This window comes from Hemiscyllium ocellatum, chromosome 29, assembly GCF_020745735.1.
Source record: "Hemiscyllium ocellatum isolate sHemOce1 chromosome 29, sHemOce1.pat.X.cur, whole genome shotgun sequence".
Taxonomy (NCBI): Eukaryota; Metazoa; Chordata; class Chondrichthyes; order Orectolobiformes; family Hemiscylliidae; genus Hemiscyllium; species Hemiscyllium ocellatum.
In genome coordinates, this window is record NC_083429.1 from 52,195,594 (window position 1) to 52,214,073 (window position 18,480).

Here is an 18,480-nt window from a genome sequence, read left to right on the forward strand (position 1 = left end):
TACCTGGAATAGAGTGAGAAGAATTGCAGCCCCGTTGACTGATCTATCTCTTGAGCTGCCGTTAATGAACCCGATTTCAGATCAATAATCAACATTTCCATTCGTACTGTGAAACTACCTTGCTGAAATATTGGGTTACTCTGAATACAATAAAATCCCTGGCAGAGTCACCTAAGGCTCAAGAAGGTTCATTGTGGTGCTCAGCCTTTCAAACATTTGAAGTACAACATTGAAGTTTAATGCATTCTTTAATTGTGTAGTATTGATATTTACTGCCAGGAATGTGGAGAATTAATGTCCTGTCTACTTCTCATGCATTGCAAAGGAAGATTCTATTTAAGGGCAGTTATTAGTTGTCCTCCAGTCAGCTTTCACCAAAGTAAAGTGTAGTTTGAGTGGGCCATTAATTGGAAGTTAATTATTTGTTTTGCTTTCTAATCAAAGGATCCATTATTGGCAGTTCTTTTAAGGGAGTCACAGCGGGTCTTTACAATGTAAATCATTTTCTTTATGTATCGCTGTAAAAGATAATGCTTATCAGTTATTATTTTGTCCTCTATCACTGCAGAAAATCCAACTGAAGCACCTTCTTGCTCAAGATATTTTCATTTTGCCTGCCGGAATGGGAATTGTGTTCCAACATGGTGGAAGTGTGATCAAGAAAATGACTGTGGAGACTGGTCTGATGAAGAAAACTGTCCTGGTATAAACATTCAGCCTAAGTAATAGTATGTGCATGTGGTGTGGGTGGGATGTACAATTCCAAACTGACTGAAAATATTTGCAAATTTTGCATTTTTTAAAATTGTAGGTACCTCTGCATTCCTATAACCGCATAACAACTGCTGATTTGTTATTATTTTGTTCTTTAGCTGTATGGCTGCGAATTAATTACAGTTGAATAACAGAATTCCGTATTGTAATGAAAATGGTCACTTTCATTGAAATTCTTTTAAGGTGGAAGGTCTAGAAATATGGAACGACGAATTGGGTAAAACTTATTTATGAATGCTGAATTAGTGTGTATAATTATTTAGCATCTACCGTATTCTTAGCAGATAGATTATGTTTCAAACCCTGATGTATGTCAGTATGATAGTAAGGTCTCGCTGTGTGGCCGGGTATTTTTAGCTAAAATTTGGTAGAGATGGTTTAATGGTGGAATGTTAGGCATGATTCTGAGAAAATGTCCCTATTAACCTCAAGCTGTGCAGTGAGGTTCCTTGTGTTGACTTGGAGAGGTAACTGAGATCTTAGCCTAGCATCTTCTCTGACAGAGCAGCAGTCTGTTGGACTAAAGTTTCAGCTTACATTATAGATATTTTCTAATCAACCTGGAGCAGGTGGGACTTGATCTCAGGCCTCCTGACTCAGAGATAGAGAGTCTGCCACTGTACAAGGAACCCTCAGTTTACTTTATTTGCTCAACTCTTGGTCTCTTTATCCTGTGACTCAATTTGGATGGTTATCATAGAGTCATAGAGTAATACAGCATGGAAGCAGGCCCTTTGGCTCAAACTGGTCCATGCTAGCCATGGTGCCCACTCAGCTAGTTCCAATTGCCTACATTTGGTCCATATCCCTCTAAACCCTTCCCATTTATTTACCTATCCAAATGTTTCTTAATTGTTGCTACTGTGCCTGCCTCAACCATTTACTCTGGCAGCTCATTCCATATATGCATCACTGTCTGCATGAGCAAGTTGCCACTGAGGTCCTCCTTAAATCTTTCCCCTCTCACCTTAAACCGATGCCCTCTACATTTCAATTCTCCATCACTGGGAAATATGTATTCATCCTATCTCTGCTCCTCATGATTTTATACACCTCAATAAGGTCACCTTCTCTTACGTTCCCTTACACTCCAAGGAATAAAGACCTATCTTGGCCAATTCTCCCTATAACTCAGGCCTACTAGTCCTGGCAACATCCTTGTAAATCTTCTTTGCATTCTTCCAGTTGAATTATGTCTTTCCTGTAACAGACTGACCAAATCTGTACACAATACTTCAAGTGCAGCCTCACCCAATGACTTATAAAACTGTAACATAATGATCCAACTCCTATGCTCAATGTCCCAACCAGTGAATGCCAGCATGCTAAATGTCTTCTTCACCACCCTGTCTACCTGTGACACCACTTTCAATGAACTATATATTTATATTCCTCGATCCCTCTGTTCCTCAGGACCTTACCATTTACTGTACAAGTCCTATCTTGGTCTGACTTTTCAAAGTGCAACACCTCACACTTATCTGTATTGAATTGCATTTGCGAATCCTCAGCCCAGTTATCTGATTGAAGGGAGGGAACAAGAAGCGAAAGGATGAGTGACTGTGAAGGAGGCATGAATGATCGGCAAAGAAAGAGAAGTTTGTCTTCGATGAATACTTAATTTTACTGCACCCTCTTCAGGACATTTATTTTCTTTGAGGCTGCAAAGGTCCAGTTAATGGATTTAAGTTCGTTGTTCCATATTTCTAGACCTTCCACCTTGAAAGAATTTCAGTTTTTTTCTGTTGGTTAGTACAGAAAACCAAATCCAGCTCTCCTAACTTCCTTCACATCCATTCTCTGCACTTGTGTTTCAACTAACTGGATTGTAAACCCTAGCCATTGTTTTAATTTATTTCAGTTCATTCATAGTATTTTGGTATTAAAGAATAGTACTTCTGTGCAATTGTATGTCCACAGTAAATCTGATGGTTGAGTCGAGGGTATTTTTCACAACACTAGGAGAACTCTAAAGAACAGTGGAATGTAATCAAATTCTTCTTGCTGTACATCAGTCAGCATTATCCAAGCACGTGCTTTCAGAGGAAGATGACAAATGGGATGTAAAACAGTAATTTTTCTTCTCATAAAAGAAATGACCACTTTCTTTGGGGTAGAGGTTGGGGAAGAAACTCTCATAAGACATCATTAAGAAAATTAAGACATGCGTTGAAATGTTACGTATGTGATCACAGAGAGTATTCGTCTGACTCCCCAAAGCCTGTCCATCATCCATGAGGCACAGGTCAGGAGAGTGATGGAATACTCCCTGTTAGCAGCCCCAACAACACTGAAGAAGCTCGACACCATCGACAAAACAACCTGCTTGATTGGCACCACATCCACAAGCATCTATTCCCTCCACCACCAACACTCAGTAACAGCAGTGTGTACTATCTACAAGAAGCACTGCAGAAAATCACCAAACATCCTGAGACAGCACCTTTCAAACCCAATACCACTCCCATCTGGAAGGACAAGGACAGCAGACATGGGAACACCACCTCCTTCAAGTTCCCCTCCAATCCACTCACCGTCCTAACTTGGAAATATCCTGGAATTCCCTCCTTAATGATATTGTGGGTCAACTCACAATGGACGGACTGCAGCAGTTCAAGAAGGCAGCTCACCAATATGTCTTGAAGGGCAACTAGGGACAGGCAAATGCTGGGCCAACCAGCGATGTCCACATCCCACAAATGATTTAAAAAAAATCTTCCTACTTTCCCCTCTCAACTGAGGATGATGGAACCACAGCTGAGCAATGAATGAGGGACTTGGTGAACGGAAGGGGGCAGACATATCATTAAGAGAAAGGGATGATTTCAAATGGGGACGAAGGGGAAACTAACATTGTTGATTTACATCCGACACCAGAATTTATTTCTTAATCAGAAGCCTAAATGCTTTGTTACTGAAGTGTTTGCAATTGTTTTAGGGTGGGAACCTGCTCAACCTACAACAGAGACTCCGTTGAGTTGTGGTCCCAACCACTTCCGCTGTAATGTCGGAGGATGTATTATAAACAGTTGGGTGTGTGATCGATATGAAGACTGTGTGGATGGTTCGGATGAGGAAGGTTGTCCCACATCTCCAGGTAAATAACAATTGGATGGGCAGCCCGTCTTTGCTGCTTTGGAAACTTTTTTTGGTTGCTTGCATATAGTTAAATGTGTTTTTTTTTAATGCACCTTTTGTGCAATACCTGTGAAGCGCTTCTGTGCTGATTCCTCCGGCATTTATACTGGTTTGAATCTGTCGCTTCCGGTTGTCTGTAGCTGTTCGCTGCAGTGACCGGTATATAGTGTCTAGGTCGATGTGTCTGTTATTCGAATTCGTGGATGAGTGCCATGCTTCTAGGAATTCCCTGGCTGTTCTCTGTTTGGCCTGTCCTATAATAGTGGTGTTGTCCCAATCGAATTCATGTTGTTTGTCATCTGAGTGTATGGCTACTGGGGATAGTTGGTTGTGTCGTTTCGTGGCCAGTTGGTGTTCATGGATGCGGGTTGTTAGAAAGGGGACGAAACGTTTGCAAGAAAAACTCCCAGCTTGGCGAACAGACCGAGTACCCGACTACAAATCTTCTCACAAACTTTGAGCAATACCTGAATTGGAAATGCCTATCCATTTTCAGAAAGTACAAAGCAAATTCTGTTTCGTGCACTGATATTGTCATGTTAGTTTTGATCAAGGAAACTACAAGTTTGCTCCAACAGTTGCAGATGATACACAGTGCTCATTGAGTATAAATGCTTATGCTTAAAAGATAAGTTGTTATCCTGAGAATTTTTGATGTGTACTGTGGGACATTGTAGCTGATATCATTCTCACTTTTAACTAATCACGACAAAATGTTGTTAGTTAAAGGTGAGAATGCTTATGCAGTTTGTGCTACTGCCAACAGTTATTAATAAGATGTTAAACATCATGACTTTGAAACTCAATGGACTGTATTTTCCAGCAGATTGGAAAACAGCAAAAATGATTGCTTTAAAAAAAGGAGCTAGACAAGAGACGGGTAACTATAGGCTTGATACCTTCTGTAGTGAGAAAAATGCTTGAATCTATCATTAAGCAAGAAATAGCAAGATATCGGGACAGAAATTGTCCCATCGGGCATATGCAATATGGGTCCTTGAAAGGCCAATCATGTTTAACTAATTTACTGGAATTCTTTGAAGACATTGAGTGGGGAACCGGTGTATCTGGACTTCCAGAAGGCATTCAACAAGGTGTCACACAAAAGGTGCACAGTGCTATGAGTAATGTATTAGCATAGATACAGGATTAGTTAACTTACAGAAAGTAAAGAGTGGGGATAAATAAGTTTTTTTTTCTGGTTGGCAATCAGTGGCTTAGTGGTATGCCTCTGGGATCAGTGTTGAGACCACAATTGTTTAAAATTTCTACACATGATTTGGAGTTGGGAACCAAGTGTAGAGTGTAAAAGTTTGCAGATGACACGAAGAGGAGTGGTAGAACAAAGTGTGCAGAGGATGCAAAGTCTGCATGGGGTTAGGTTAAGTGAGTGAGATGGCGTAGAATGTTGGTAAATGTGAGACCATCCATTTTGGTAGGAATGTCAGAAAAATAGATTATGATCTAAATGGTGAAAAAATGCAGAATGCTACTGTGCAGAGGCACCCTGGTGTCCTTGTGCATGAGTCTCAAAAAGTTGGTTTGTAGGTGCAGCAGGTAATTAAGAAGGCAAATAGGATACTATCCTTCATTGCTAGAGGGATGGAGTTTAAAAACAGGGAGGTTATGCTGCAGCTGTAGGGGATGCTGATGAGGCCACACCTGGAATAATGCGTACTGTGTTGCTCTTCTTGCTTGAGAAAGGATGTGCTGGCACTGGAGGGGGTGCAGAGGAGGTTCACAAGGTTGATTGTGGAGTTGAGCGATTGAGTAGACTGATACTGTACTCATTGAAATTTAGAAGAATGAGGGAAATCTTGGAGAAAAATTATGAAGAGAACAGATAAGATAGAAGCAAGGATGTTGTTTTCAAGGGCGAGTTAAACTTGAACTCGGGGGCATAGTTTCGAAATAATGAGGATCAGATTTAAGAGAGAACTTTTTTCATCCAAAGAGTCATGAATCTGTGGAGTTCACCCCCCATTGAAGCAGTTGAGGCTACCTTGTTGAATGTTTTTAAGTCAAAGATAGATTTTTTGAATGGTAAAAGAATTAAGGGTTATCATGAGCAGGCGGGTGAGTGGAGCTGAGTACACAAAAAAAAAATCAGCCATGATCTTATTGAATGGCGGAGCAGGCTTGATAGGCCAGATGGCCTATTCCTCCTGTTTCTTATGTTCTTGTGAATGGGGACTGCAGGGATAATGAACAAACTGACCATGATTTATGGAACCATTCAACTGAGGTGAGGAAATGGGAATATAGATTTGGTAGGGGACAGTATAATTGATATTGTTCTTTGCAGCCGTGAGCAGGAAGGCTGTGTTGCCTCCTCTGGCTCAGGGTGAAGGGTATCTCCTCAGGGTTGGAAAAGAACTTGGAAAGGGAGGGATCCACTGGTTGTCGTCTACATTGGTATAACGACATTGGTATGACTAGAAAGGAGGTTTTGCTAAAGTATTCTGAAGACTTGCGAATTAAATTGAAAAGCAGAACCTCTAAAGTAATAATTTTTGAATTACTACCTGAGCCACAGGCAAACAGATAAAGGGTAAATAAACAAAACCAGAAATTGCTTGAGAAACTCAGCAGGTCTGGCAGCATCTGTGGAGAGAAAGCAGAGTTAACGTTTCAAGTCCGGTGACTCTTTTGTCACAACTGAGAGTAGGGGGGGTAAAGGTTTTGCAAAAAGCAGAAATGTAGGATTACAAAGCACAAGGATGTGGCATCCTAACAGACCAGCTTTTTGGATAATGATTCCTAGCCTTGACAGCCCTCTGCAGCAGAGAATTCCACAAAATCCACAACCATTTGAGAAGAAACACTCTATCCTACTCCACTTTGTCATCTGCAAACATGGAAATATTAGGTTCTGATGCGTATTAAAGGAAATGGGTCCGATTCCTCTGGATCTACAGGCAGTAATCTTCCAAGAATCCTTAGATTCTGAAAAAGTCCCAGAAGACTGGACCACTGCTAATGTAACACCTTTGTTTAAAAGGTGAAGGAGATTTAAAACATGAACGATCGGCCTGTTAGCTTAACATCTGTTATTGAGATATGTTAGACTTTATCATAAAGGATCTAATAGTGGAACATTTAGAAATACATAATATGATCAAGAAGAGTAAGCATGGCTCCGTGAAAGGGAAATTATGCCTGTCAAATTTACTAGAATTACTTGAGGTAACGAGCCGGATCAATAAAGAGGAAGCAGTGGAGTAATATATTTGGATTTTCAGATGGTGTTTTTAATAAGATACATAATGAGATAAGAGCTCATGGTTTTTGAGTTAGTATATTAGCAAGAGTATAGGGTTGTCTAACCAACAGAAGGCAGAGATTTGGAATAAGGTGGGCATTTTCAGGATGGCAATCTGTAACTAATGGAATACCACAGGGATCAGAGATGGGACCACAATTATTTACGTTATATTAATTAATCGAATGAGGAAAGAACATGAATTTGTAGTTACCTTTTCAGATGACACAGAAATAGATGGGAAGGCGGTTGATGAGGATGACAGAAAAGTGCCTGCAGAGGAATCTTGACAGTTTAAGTGAACTGGCTAAAACTTGTCAGATGGAATGTATGTGGAAAAATGAGGTTATGAACTTTGGTAGGAAGATGAGAGGAGCAAAATATTATTTAAATGGAAAAAGACTGTAGAAAGTTACAGAACAGAAGAATTTGGGAGTCCTAGTGCATAAATCACTAAAATCTTAACATCCAGGTTCAGTGGGTAACAGCTGAAAATGTGTTGCTGGAAAAGCGCAGCAGGTCAGGCAGCATCCAAGGAGCAGGAGAGTCGACGTTTCGGGCATAAGCCCTTCTTCAGGAAACGTCCTGATGAAGGGCTCATGCCCGAAACGTCGATTCTCCTGCTCTTTGGATGCTGCCTGACCTGCTGCGCTTTTCCAGCAACACATTTTCAGCTCTGATCTCCAGCATCTGCAGTCCTCACTTTCTCCTCAGTGGGTAACAGGGAAGGCAAATGGAATGTTGGCCTTAATTTCAAAGGAATAGAGTATAAATATGGGGAAGATTTGCTAAAACTATGCATGGCACTAGTCAGACACAGCTGGAATGCTGTGAACCATTTTGGGCCACTTTTGTAAGGAAAGATTTACTGGCAGAGGAAGCAATTCAGAGAATACTCACTGGGCTGATCCTGGGTGTGAAGGGACTGCCTTTGATAAGTTGGACCTGTCTTCATTGGAATGTAGAAGGATGAGAGGCAACCTTATTGAAATATACAAGATTTTCAGGGGACTTGACAGAATAGATGACTCTCCCTTGTGGGAACATCTAAGACCAGAAGGCAGAATCTCAGAATAAGAGGTTACACATTTTAAGATCGAGATGAGGCAGAATCTCTTCTCTCAGTGAGCTGCAAATCTGCAGAACTGTGCGCCACAGAGGACTGCCAAGGCTGGGTCATGTAAGTTTATTCAAAGCCAAGATTGACAAACCGAATTTTAATTGGTAAGGGAAACATGGATTATAGGAAAATGCAGAATGTGGCGTTGAGGAGTATCATTGATCTTATTGAATGGTGGAGCAGATTTGAAGGGCTGAATGGTCTACTTCTGCTCTTATGCCTTATGATGAGAATATGGACTATTGTGATCTAGTACAGATTATTTTCTATAAATGCTTTATAATTATTTATTAATATAGACTACCTGCTTTGATTTACTATCTGTGGAATTTACTTTCTTCCCATAAACACAGTATTAAAATTTCATAGAATCTATGGGCTCTTATATTTCTGTCCTGTCTCAGCAGCAAGCGTAACAACTACTTCCACCACCACCGTGCATCCAGCTGGAAAGTGTAGCCCTTCCGAGTTCCGTTGTGTTCGAGGCCATAACTGTATCCCAAACTGGAAGCAATGTGACGGCCACAGGGACTGCCGTGATGGGTCTGATGAAGTCAACTGTCGTGAGTACTTCTGCCAAATTGTACTTCTGCCAAATTAAACTTTCTGCACTGGAAGCTATTGAGTTAAATTGCTAATAAGGTTGCTTAAATACTTCATTTCAGAAGCAGGAATTAATCTATGTTCAAGTTGGCTTCAAGGCTGATCAAAAATCTTAGCCTGTTCTCAGCTCCCTCTGTCTTCCTCCACCCAACCTCCTAACAATGCAAGGATTTACAATTGTTTCAAATTTTCTCTTGCTCATCATGTCTCTGTATGCACCTTGCCATTGATTACGAGGACTGGATTTGTTAATTTGCTTCCCTGTAACAGAGAAGCTGAGTTAGTGAGTTGGCATATAAGGATGAAAGGTAGTGTATTTTATATTGTGAAAAGCCTAAGAAATAACTACTATGCATCTTATACTGGAAGTCTTTTGTTTCACACATTGGTTACATGATTTCTTGCCTGAGATACCATCCATAATATTAGAGATTAATACAGATAACTGTGAGAGTCAACTGGTGTATCTGTTTTTAAATTGTGAAAACACTATTAATGAATTCTCCAATACCAAAGTAGACCATGGCCATATGAGGCAAGAACTGGACAAAATTCAATGTCAGCTGATAAATGACTTGTAACATTTGTGCCACACCTAACCATATCCAGGAAGAGAGAATCTAATGTTTGCCCCTTGAAGTTCAATGAAATAACCATTGCTGAATCCCTTGCTATCAACACTCTGGGGCTTGCTATTGTCCAGAAACTGAACTGCAGCAGCTCGATAAATACTGTGACTACAAGAACAAGTCAGAGGCTACAAATTCTGCAGCAGATAACCCCTCTCCTACCTCCCCAGTACCTGTCCACTGTCTACACACACCAGTCAGGAGTGTGATGGAATTCTCCCCACCTACCTGAATAGATGCAGCTCCAACAACACTCCAGAAGCTTGAAATCATTTAGGGTAAACAGCCTGCTTGGTTAGCTTCCTGTCCACCATTTACTCCCTTTACCACAAATGCACATGGCAATGGTGCATACCATTTACAAGATACACTGCAAAAAAAAAAGCCAAGACTCTTTTGACACCGCATCCAAACCTCTACCATCTAGGAGGACACAGCAGCAAATATATGTGAACACAACCACCCACATGTGCCCCTTGTCACTTGGAACTATACCACTATTTCATCACTATAGCTGGGTCAAACTCCTGGAACTACCAACCCAGTAGCACTGTGGATGCCCCTAGGAGTGCAGAGGAGTTCAAGAATGCAACTTACCCAGAGCAATTAGGGATGTGGTGTCCAAAACCCGTGAATTTTTCTTTAGAGAAGCTCTCTTTAGTAGAAGTGAGTCGAAGTCCTCTCTCTGGTGTAGTGGTAGTGTCCCTACCCTTGGACCAGGAGGCCCTGATTTAAAAGCCACTTGCTGCAGTGGTGTGTAAGAACATCTCTGAACAGGTTGATTAGAAAAATAGAAATGAGTGGAAAACTGCAAGTTTAAAAGTGCAGAAAACAATAAATGTAAATGTTAATGGTTTCTGAAAGAGGAAGGGAGAGATAAAACTTGCACGTTTAAACTTTTTAATTAACGTGATAAATGTTAGCCTTTTAACTTTCAAGTATTCATTAACCTGCTGCTTGCTAGGTGTTCAATGTTTTATTTTCAGTGCATCAAACTTTAATGTTTGTTAAGCCTTAGCTCTTTCATTCTTCTGGAATCTAATTCCTAGCTACCCACGTTCCATTGCGGTGTCTGAATGAGACAGTTTGTGAGGATGGAGAGACTTGCATAAGCCAACTGGAACGTTGTGATGGATTTCTGGACTGCTCTGATAGTAGTGATGAAAAGAACTGCTCAGGTAAGTCCCTAAAGACCAGGTTAAGAAACTTTGAAGCGGTATCTGGGTTGGATTGTTGTGGTATTTCTATATGTCTGAAAATAACTTATCCATGATGTCCAGTTTTCAAGGGTTGTGTTATATTTTTAATTTTGATTGTGTACTGCAATATAAAAATTCTGGCACTGATTGTATACTTTTGATTTTATTTTAAGCTGATAGTTCATCATACAAAGTTCAAAATTTCCGCTGGACAGTTGATTTTCGTGGCGCAATTTCTTTAATGTGGGAGAGCCCAAAGAATTTGCCACCATCATGTACCTATGTTGTACTGTACAGGTAATAATCCTATAACTCCTTCTGTTTTACACCATTCCCCATTCTTTTCTTTTCCAAAATGATTGTACAAACTGGACCTGGATTAGGTGTTTGTTTTCAGCTGTCAAGCATTTAACTACCTGAATGAAGAATTCACCTTTTGGCCCATAGTGATGTAATTTGAATTTGCAATCTTTTATTAGGATAAGAGTAAAAACTTCTTAATATTGTTAACTTAGGCTGTGTGCTTCAGGGTGTATTTTGCTTTTATGTTGAAGGCTGAAACTTTAGTTTCACTATCATGTTGTCTGTACCTTAAGTCCCAAAGATGTGTTCTGATAGACCAGCTACGGGCACGATTCCTCCCACGTATAACATTGGCTTTTGATTGGAGAGTGGGATGTTGGATACTGGAGCTTACTAGACTTCTGATTTACTCCAGTAGTTTTCTGTAGTTGTCCCATGACCCTCTTGGAGGGTCTGTCAGATATTCTGTCCATCATTCTGCTCCCACCAACAGTAATATAAAAGACTAACTGACCATTGTTGCTTTTTTGTGGAATCTTGCTGTTCACAAAATAGTTGCCATATCTGTACAGTTTATTCTGCTATAACATGCATTTTGTTAATGTAAATTCGTTATAATGCAATTGGGGACACTGTGTCTAAAGCACAAACTTTTAAAACATGTGTTGGCTATAATGTGATGATATCACCAACACTTTAAACGCTGTTTCCAAAGTGCAATTGTTCTATAATGCAACAATCGTGCTCTAGAACAACTACCTGTACTGGCTCGCTTACTTACTTTAAGATATTTGTAAAAGATGTGAAGATGTTCTAATTTTACATAAATTTCAAAGTAAAATTTAAGTTTTTGAGGTTCCATTTAACAAATGGATTGCTAGCAGTTATCAGGAGAGCAAAGTCAATGATATAAAAGTTCTGGGAAATGTTTATACTTATAAACTGGTTAATGTGAAAGGCCTGTTTTTGAGAGGTGGGCAGCTTCCTGTATTTGTTCATGCTTTAATAATTGAAAACCATGTTTGGGATTTATTAATACTTCAGAAGTTTTTTAATGGTGAATTACTTGTTGTTTGGCATTATTTTTAGTTCTAGAAATTGAACTTGTACTTAAGAATATGTTGCAAATAGTATTTATGAACTTTCCAGTCCTCTTGTCAATGTTATTTGAGAATCCAGTGATTTTGGACAGATGCATTCCTGCAGTGGCTAACATATCAAGAATTTCTGGGACTTGGTGATAAGCGTTTGGGTGATGATCTTTCTTTCTCTTGTAGTTTGGTTGGTGATGATTGGAAGAGCTTAGACGCTGGTAACAAAACAACTCTTGTTGTAACTGTTATGAAACCTGACACTACCTACCAGCTGAAAGTACAAGTGCACTGCCTTCTTAAGACCTATAGCCCAACTGATAGTATTATATTGCGTACACCGGAGGGCTGTGAGTACTATTTTCCAAATACTTCTGTTCTTTACAGAATAAACTCGAGCTGGTTCACACCTCCTTATCATGCAGTCCGCAATCATATTGTTAATCTAGTTTGTTTGATGCTGAAATCTGAGAAGCAGATGTTTAGTATGGTTTCTTATTTTGTGTTCTGTAGCATTCTGAATATGAGTGCATCAAGGTCACTGCAATTGTTGCAATGACCCTGACACACAGAAGAGCTGTGATGAATGGAAAACTAAAACTAGAGCCATGGAGATACGTAGCATGGAAATAAACCCTTCAGTCCAACTTGTCCAAGGTGATCCTAAATCAATCTCGTCCCATTTGCCAACATTTGTCCCACATCCTTTCTATTTCTATACTTTTTCCAGTTGCCTTTTAAATGTTGTTGTAATTGTACCAGCCTCTACAATTTCCTCTGGCAGCTCATGCCATATACATACCACTAACTATATAAAGAAGTTGCCCCTTAGGTCCGTTTTATATCTTTCCCCTCTCACCCTAAACCTGTGTCCTCTACTTCTGAACTCCCCCACACCAGGGAAAAGACTTCGTCTATTGACCCTATCCATGTCCCTCATAATTTTGTTATCCTCTATAAGGTCACCCCTCAGCCTCCGACATTCCAGGGAAAACAGCCCCAGCCTATTCAGCCTCTCACTACAGCTCAAACCCTCCAAACCTGGCAACATCCTTGTAAGTTTTTTCTGAACCCTTTCAAGTTCTTCCTATTGCAGGGAGACCAGAATTACATACACTATTCCAAAAGCGGCTGAACCAATGGACACCCGCAACATGGCACCCCAACTCTTCAACTCAGTTCTCTGACCAATAAAGGCAAGCATTCTAGACACCTTCCTCGCTATCCTGTCTACCTGTGATGCCATTTTCAATGAACCTGCACTCCAAGATTTCTTTGTTCAGCAACACTCCCCAGGACCTTACTATTAAATATATAAGTCCTGCCTTGGTTTGCCTTTCCAAATGCAGCACCTTCCATTTATCTAAATTTAACTCCATCTGCCACTCCTCAGCCCATTGGCCCATCTGATCAAAATCCCATTATACTCTGAGGTAACCTTCTTCACTATTCAATTTTGGTGTCATCTGCAAACTTACTATCTTGCTATCTTCACATCCAAATCAATTATTAAAATGGCAAAAAGCAGTAGGCTCAGCACCGATCCTTGCGGCGCACTGCTGGTCATAGGCCTCTAGTCTGAAAAGCAACTCTTCTCCACCACCCTCTGTCTGGTATAGTAAGAGAATTCCATATCCCAGGGTTTAGACAGCTAAAGGTTCCATGTTTGGTTTATGAAAATTGGGGGTGGACAATAGGCAGAATTAGAGATGCACAGACAACTGAGATTTGGTAAGACTGGAGAAAATTAGGGAGGGGGAGGGATGAGACCCATGGAAAGAATTAAAATCAAAGTTGAGAATTTATTTATGACTGTGCAGAGCCCAAGAGGTGAGATAGGTAATGCTCACCAGTGAGGGAACAGGATTCCCCTGTTCTGACAGAACCAGCAGACTTTTGGCTGAGCTCAAGTTTATGTAAAGATGAGTGTGGCAGGTCAGGCCATGATATTTTGATTCTGTTTTGTTTTGCAGAAATTATAGTTGAAATCTGTGTTTATGCATTTAAAATACTTGGAACATATTGGCCATGGTGGAACAGTAACTTGTATTAGAGTCATGTATTGGTAGAATGTTAGCATTATCCTACTTAACTTTCACATTTGTATATGTCCACTTGATTTTGGTTTAGTAAAAGAGGAAGCCAAATCATACTGATGTAATAATTAGTTCACTTCATTTTTCTTTGCAGTACCGGATCCACCACAACATCTCCAGCTGTCTTATAGCCAAATATATGATGGTACTATATCCTGCCAGTGGAGTCGCCCTATCAATGCCCATGGCCTTATTCGGGAGTATATTGTGAGTTTGTACAAATCATGAAAATGAAGTTGTGAAAGTCTTCAATATCTGAATTAGTTGTAGTTTTTGAGTAGAAAATGCAAGGGTATGCCCCATTGCATTGAGTTTCTGCATTCATTGCCATTGAACTATAAATGTGAAATAAACTTTTTTTTTGCCCCAGAGAAATATGCTTAGTTTATGTCACCATAACATTGCTGATGTGAATATTTTATCGTCCCAAATACTAGGAAAGTGGCTGATAGGTTCCATTTTGACCTCTCATGAAAGCTCAACAGATTTGTTACAACATTTTGTTGTTAAGTGGGAAGTTTTACTCTGCACCTGGTCTAAAGCAGCACTTTAAAAGAGTTTTGAAGCTGAATGCAGAGCTAGATACTTTTCCCCCAATGGAATTACAAGAAAAAAGCTTTCTGTGGGGTTGTAGATGAGAATACTGTCAAACCTAGAACTTTTTTCTTGTTCCGCTCCAGGTATCGTACAGCAAGCAAGAATCGAATGTGTGGACTTCACTGGAATGCACTGAAAACCACATAAACATTAGAAATCTTGAGATGGATGTTATGTATGTAGTCAGGGTAAGTGTTATGGATTGGCAACTGACACCATTTTCAATATTCAATTTGTTCTGCTTGAATTATGCTCAGTAACCAAATTATAATATAAAAATTATTTTGGGCAGACTACACCTTTGCAGTTGTGTTTTGATTCTGGAGTTCTTTAAATTTAATTTGGTTTTATTCCTGCCTGTCATTTTTTCTCTTCTCTTTTCCTTACCACCTTCCACTGTCATTTTCTCCTTCCATGTGTAACTGCTTTGCGAGACTATTGCTCATCCAGGCAGCTATTACTGGAGAACATCAATGTGCGATTCTAATATGGAGAACATCAGTGATAGCCTACTATCCTCACTGAAAGCCAATAAGTAATTTTCAGCAGCTATCAGAGATGAGATAGCATTTTAGCTGAATTCAGTGGGAACTGTCGAAAGTGGTTGACAGTTGTAGCTGTACAAAACATTCATGTTGCAGCTGTATAAAACTCCGGTATGGCCACTCTTGGAGTATTGCATATAGTTCTGGTCGCCACATTATAGGAAGGATGTGGAAGCATTGGAAAGGGTACAGAGGAGATTACCAGAATATTGCCTAGTATGGAGGGGAAGGCCTTAGAAGGAAAGGCTGAGGGACATGAGACTATTTTTGTTAGAGAGAAGAAGGTTAAGAGGTGACTTTGTAGAGGCATACAAGATGATGAGGGGATTAGATAGGGTGGATAGTGAGAGCCTTTTTTCCTCTGATGGTGATGGCTAACATGAGGGGACATAGCTTTAAATTGAAGGGTGATAGATATAGGACAGATAGCAGAGGTAGGTTCTTTACTGGTAGGGGTGTGGAATGCCCTGCCTGCAACAGTAGTGGACTCGCCAACATTAAGAACATTTAAGTGGTCATTAGATAAATATATAGATGATGATGGAATAGTGTAGGTTAGATAGGCCTTAGATTGGTTTCACAGGTTGGCGCAACATTGAGGGTTGAAGGCTGTAATGTTCTATGATAAATCTCTGATCCCTACTCTAGGAACTGCAGCCCTGATTGCTAAGCTTAACGAGTTTAGCAAAGTTGTAAACTTCCTGAAATTCATAGCTCAGATGTTTATTTTGTAATGTCATATGGAGACTTAAAATTTATAATCTGGATGCTCCGTTGTATAATATTTATAGTGCAGAAACTGACTATTCATACCAAACTGGATAATGTCTGCTGATCGACAGCAATGAGATAATGCTAATATTAAATGTTGCCAATTATCATATATTTAAATTTTGTAAGCTATTCTCAGGATTAATTTAAATCTGAGCTTGGAGTGGGTAGTAGAGCCATATATTACAACAGATTCTTTATGACATTTATCCATTATTTACAGGTTGCAGCTGTCACAAGTTATGGGATTGGCAAATGGAGCGAACCCAAAAGTATTATGACAAAGAAAGGTCAAGGTACATTACTTCTAAATGTGGATACCAGTTATATGTAATATTCTACAAGATGCACTCTGTACTTTACTGTAACAGTGGCATTCAAAAACAAACATAAGAATTAGGAACAGGAGGAGGCTGACTTGATAGTCACCCTGCATACCCCAGTACCCAGTTTAGATTAGATTAGGTTACTTACAGTGTGGAAACAGGCCCTTCGGCCCTACAGGTCCACACCGACTCGTCGAAGCGCAACCCACCCAGACCCCCCTACATTTACCCCTGCCCCTAACACTACGGGCAATTTAATGTGGCCAATTCACCTAACCTGCACATTTTTATTTCGACTGTGGGAGGAAACTGGAGCATCCAGAGGAAATTCACGCAGACACAGGGAGAATGTGCAAACTCCACACAGACAGACGCCCAAGGCTGGAATTGAACCTGGGACCCTGGTGCTGGGAGGCAGCAGTGCTAACCACTGTGCCATGTGCTGCCCACCCAGTTGTTCATTGTCTCCTCCCACTCTGACGTGATGAACTGGACTTGGCTTAGCTCTTTCTAAATAGCGATTTCTAAACTAGCAAGTTGCTTGTAGAGATGCAGCTGTCTGACAATATGAAATGAAGCTGGTCACCCAGCTTCAGGTAAGCTTTGACCCTCTGTTACCTGATGCATGCTGGGAGAATGACAGCTACACCTTTTCTGGGGAAAAAAAAAGCTCTTTGTTTCTTTAAATTTTATTTCTGAGTTGTATTTTTGGAAAAATATGAATTACTCTAGTGCCAGAAATTAACTTGAACAAAATGAATAAGTCATCGTTATAACTTAAGTCTTCAAATGGCCTAAAATTGCTGTTAATATATTGAAACAATTTATTTTGCTCATGAAACCTTTGTCAATCATGTTTCTATGAGGAATACTTAAGGCAATAGGCTAAGCATAGATATCTGCAATTGTTGAAATAGATGTGAATATTGATTTTGCTTTTCTTCTCTAATAGCAATTCCAGTGCCAACAGTTACAGTTGCAAGTATAAAGGAAAATGCTATTGACTTGACGTTACAGATGGACACCAATATTAAGGTACAAATTATGCAGGCGAGATTTTAAGACAAAGTTGTTATCTCTTTTTTTTTCTCGGATGAAGTAAGTATTCTAACTCCCTTTCAGCAATTGCAATAAAAGCCTGCTGAATCAAGTTCTAGGGAATGCTCCCACAAATGTTGTGTTACGTGGAATTTCCTTAAGGCATAGGAACAGACTATTCAGCCCATTGGGCTACTCATCTATCAACCATGATTGAATGGCTGAGAAACACCCAAATCACTTACAAAAAAAATCTCTGCCTAAGAAAATGCCAAATGCAAACACTGTAAAGCAGTAGATATCTTAAACATGTTTTTATTCACAGTTTGCAGTGGTGCGACCTCCTATGAGGCATTGGAAACATCAGGGATAAGCTCCAGCACAAGTTTGGAATGACGTATGATGCACTTGCACAAGTTTAGCTAAGCTGGAGTTACTAGGGGAGAATTTTGGTATATCACAGACAGATTTATTGGATTTGCTATTCTGCTGGCAGGGATGGCTGACAGTTTAGATTCAGCTGGAGTTTTGTGTCATCTAAATTTGACTCATGACGTATACAGATAAACCATGATACAGTTAGTGGCAGATTTCATTGGAAGGTTTAATTAAAAATGGCAGTAATGCGGTTTGTTTAGGATCTACTCAGTAGTTAAAACTTTATCTCAACAAGGGTCATTGTGTTTCAGTGTTGTGGTTTGCAAGTACTCTATATTATGCTGCTTGTCATAGGTTGAAGTTTCAAACTGCATGCAAGGAGGCAGGTCCTGAATCCACCCCTGCCCGATCAGAAATTGACCCACATGCAGTTGACACCAATCTGATCCAGGAGAAAGTGAGGTCTGCAGATACTGGAGACCAGAGCTGAAAATGTGTTGCTGGAAAAGCGCAGCAGGTCAGGCAGCATCCAAGGAACAGGAGATTCAACGTTTCCTGAAGAAGGGCTTATGCCCGAAACGTCGAATCTCCTGTCCTTGGATGCTGCCTG

The 18,480-nt window shown here is 40.1% G+C and overlaps 1 protein-coding gene across 2 annotated transcripts in view; it reads left to right on the forward strand.

Moving 5' to 3' along the window:
* The window catches only part of sorl1 (sortilin-related receptor, L(DLR class) A repeats containing), a 192,292-nt gene that overhangs the window by 148,317 nt on the left and 25,495 nt on the right, over positions 1-18,480 (forward strand). The window contains exons 30-39 of one of the 2 annotated variants that reach the window (XM_060847062.1): positions 569-703; positions 3,713-3,871; positions 8,699-8,857; positions 10,576-10,704; positions 10,899-11,022; positions 12,306-12,469; positions 14,310-14,422; positions 14,896-15,000; positions 16,352-16,424; positions 17,407-17,489. In XM_060847062.1, coding sequence (XP_060703045.1) covers positions 569-703; positions 3,713-3,871; positions 8,699-8,857; positions 10,576-10,704; positions 10,899-11,022; positions 12,306-12,469; positions 14,310-14,422; positions 14,896-15,000; positions 16,352-16,424; positions 17,407-17,489 — 1,244 coding nt within the window. The remainder of the gene's footprint in view (positions 1-568; positions 704-3,712; positions 3,872-8,698; positions 8,858-10,575; positions 10,705-10,898; positions 11,023-12,305; positions 12,470-14,309; positions 14,423-14,895; positions 15,001-16,351; positions 16,425-17,406; positions 17,490-18,480) is intronic. The other variant, XM_060847063.1, reaches the window with a different exon arrangement.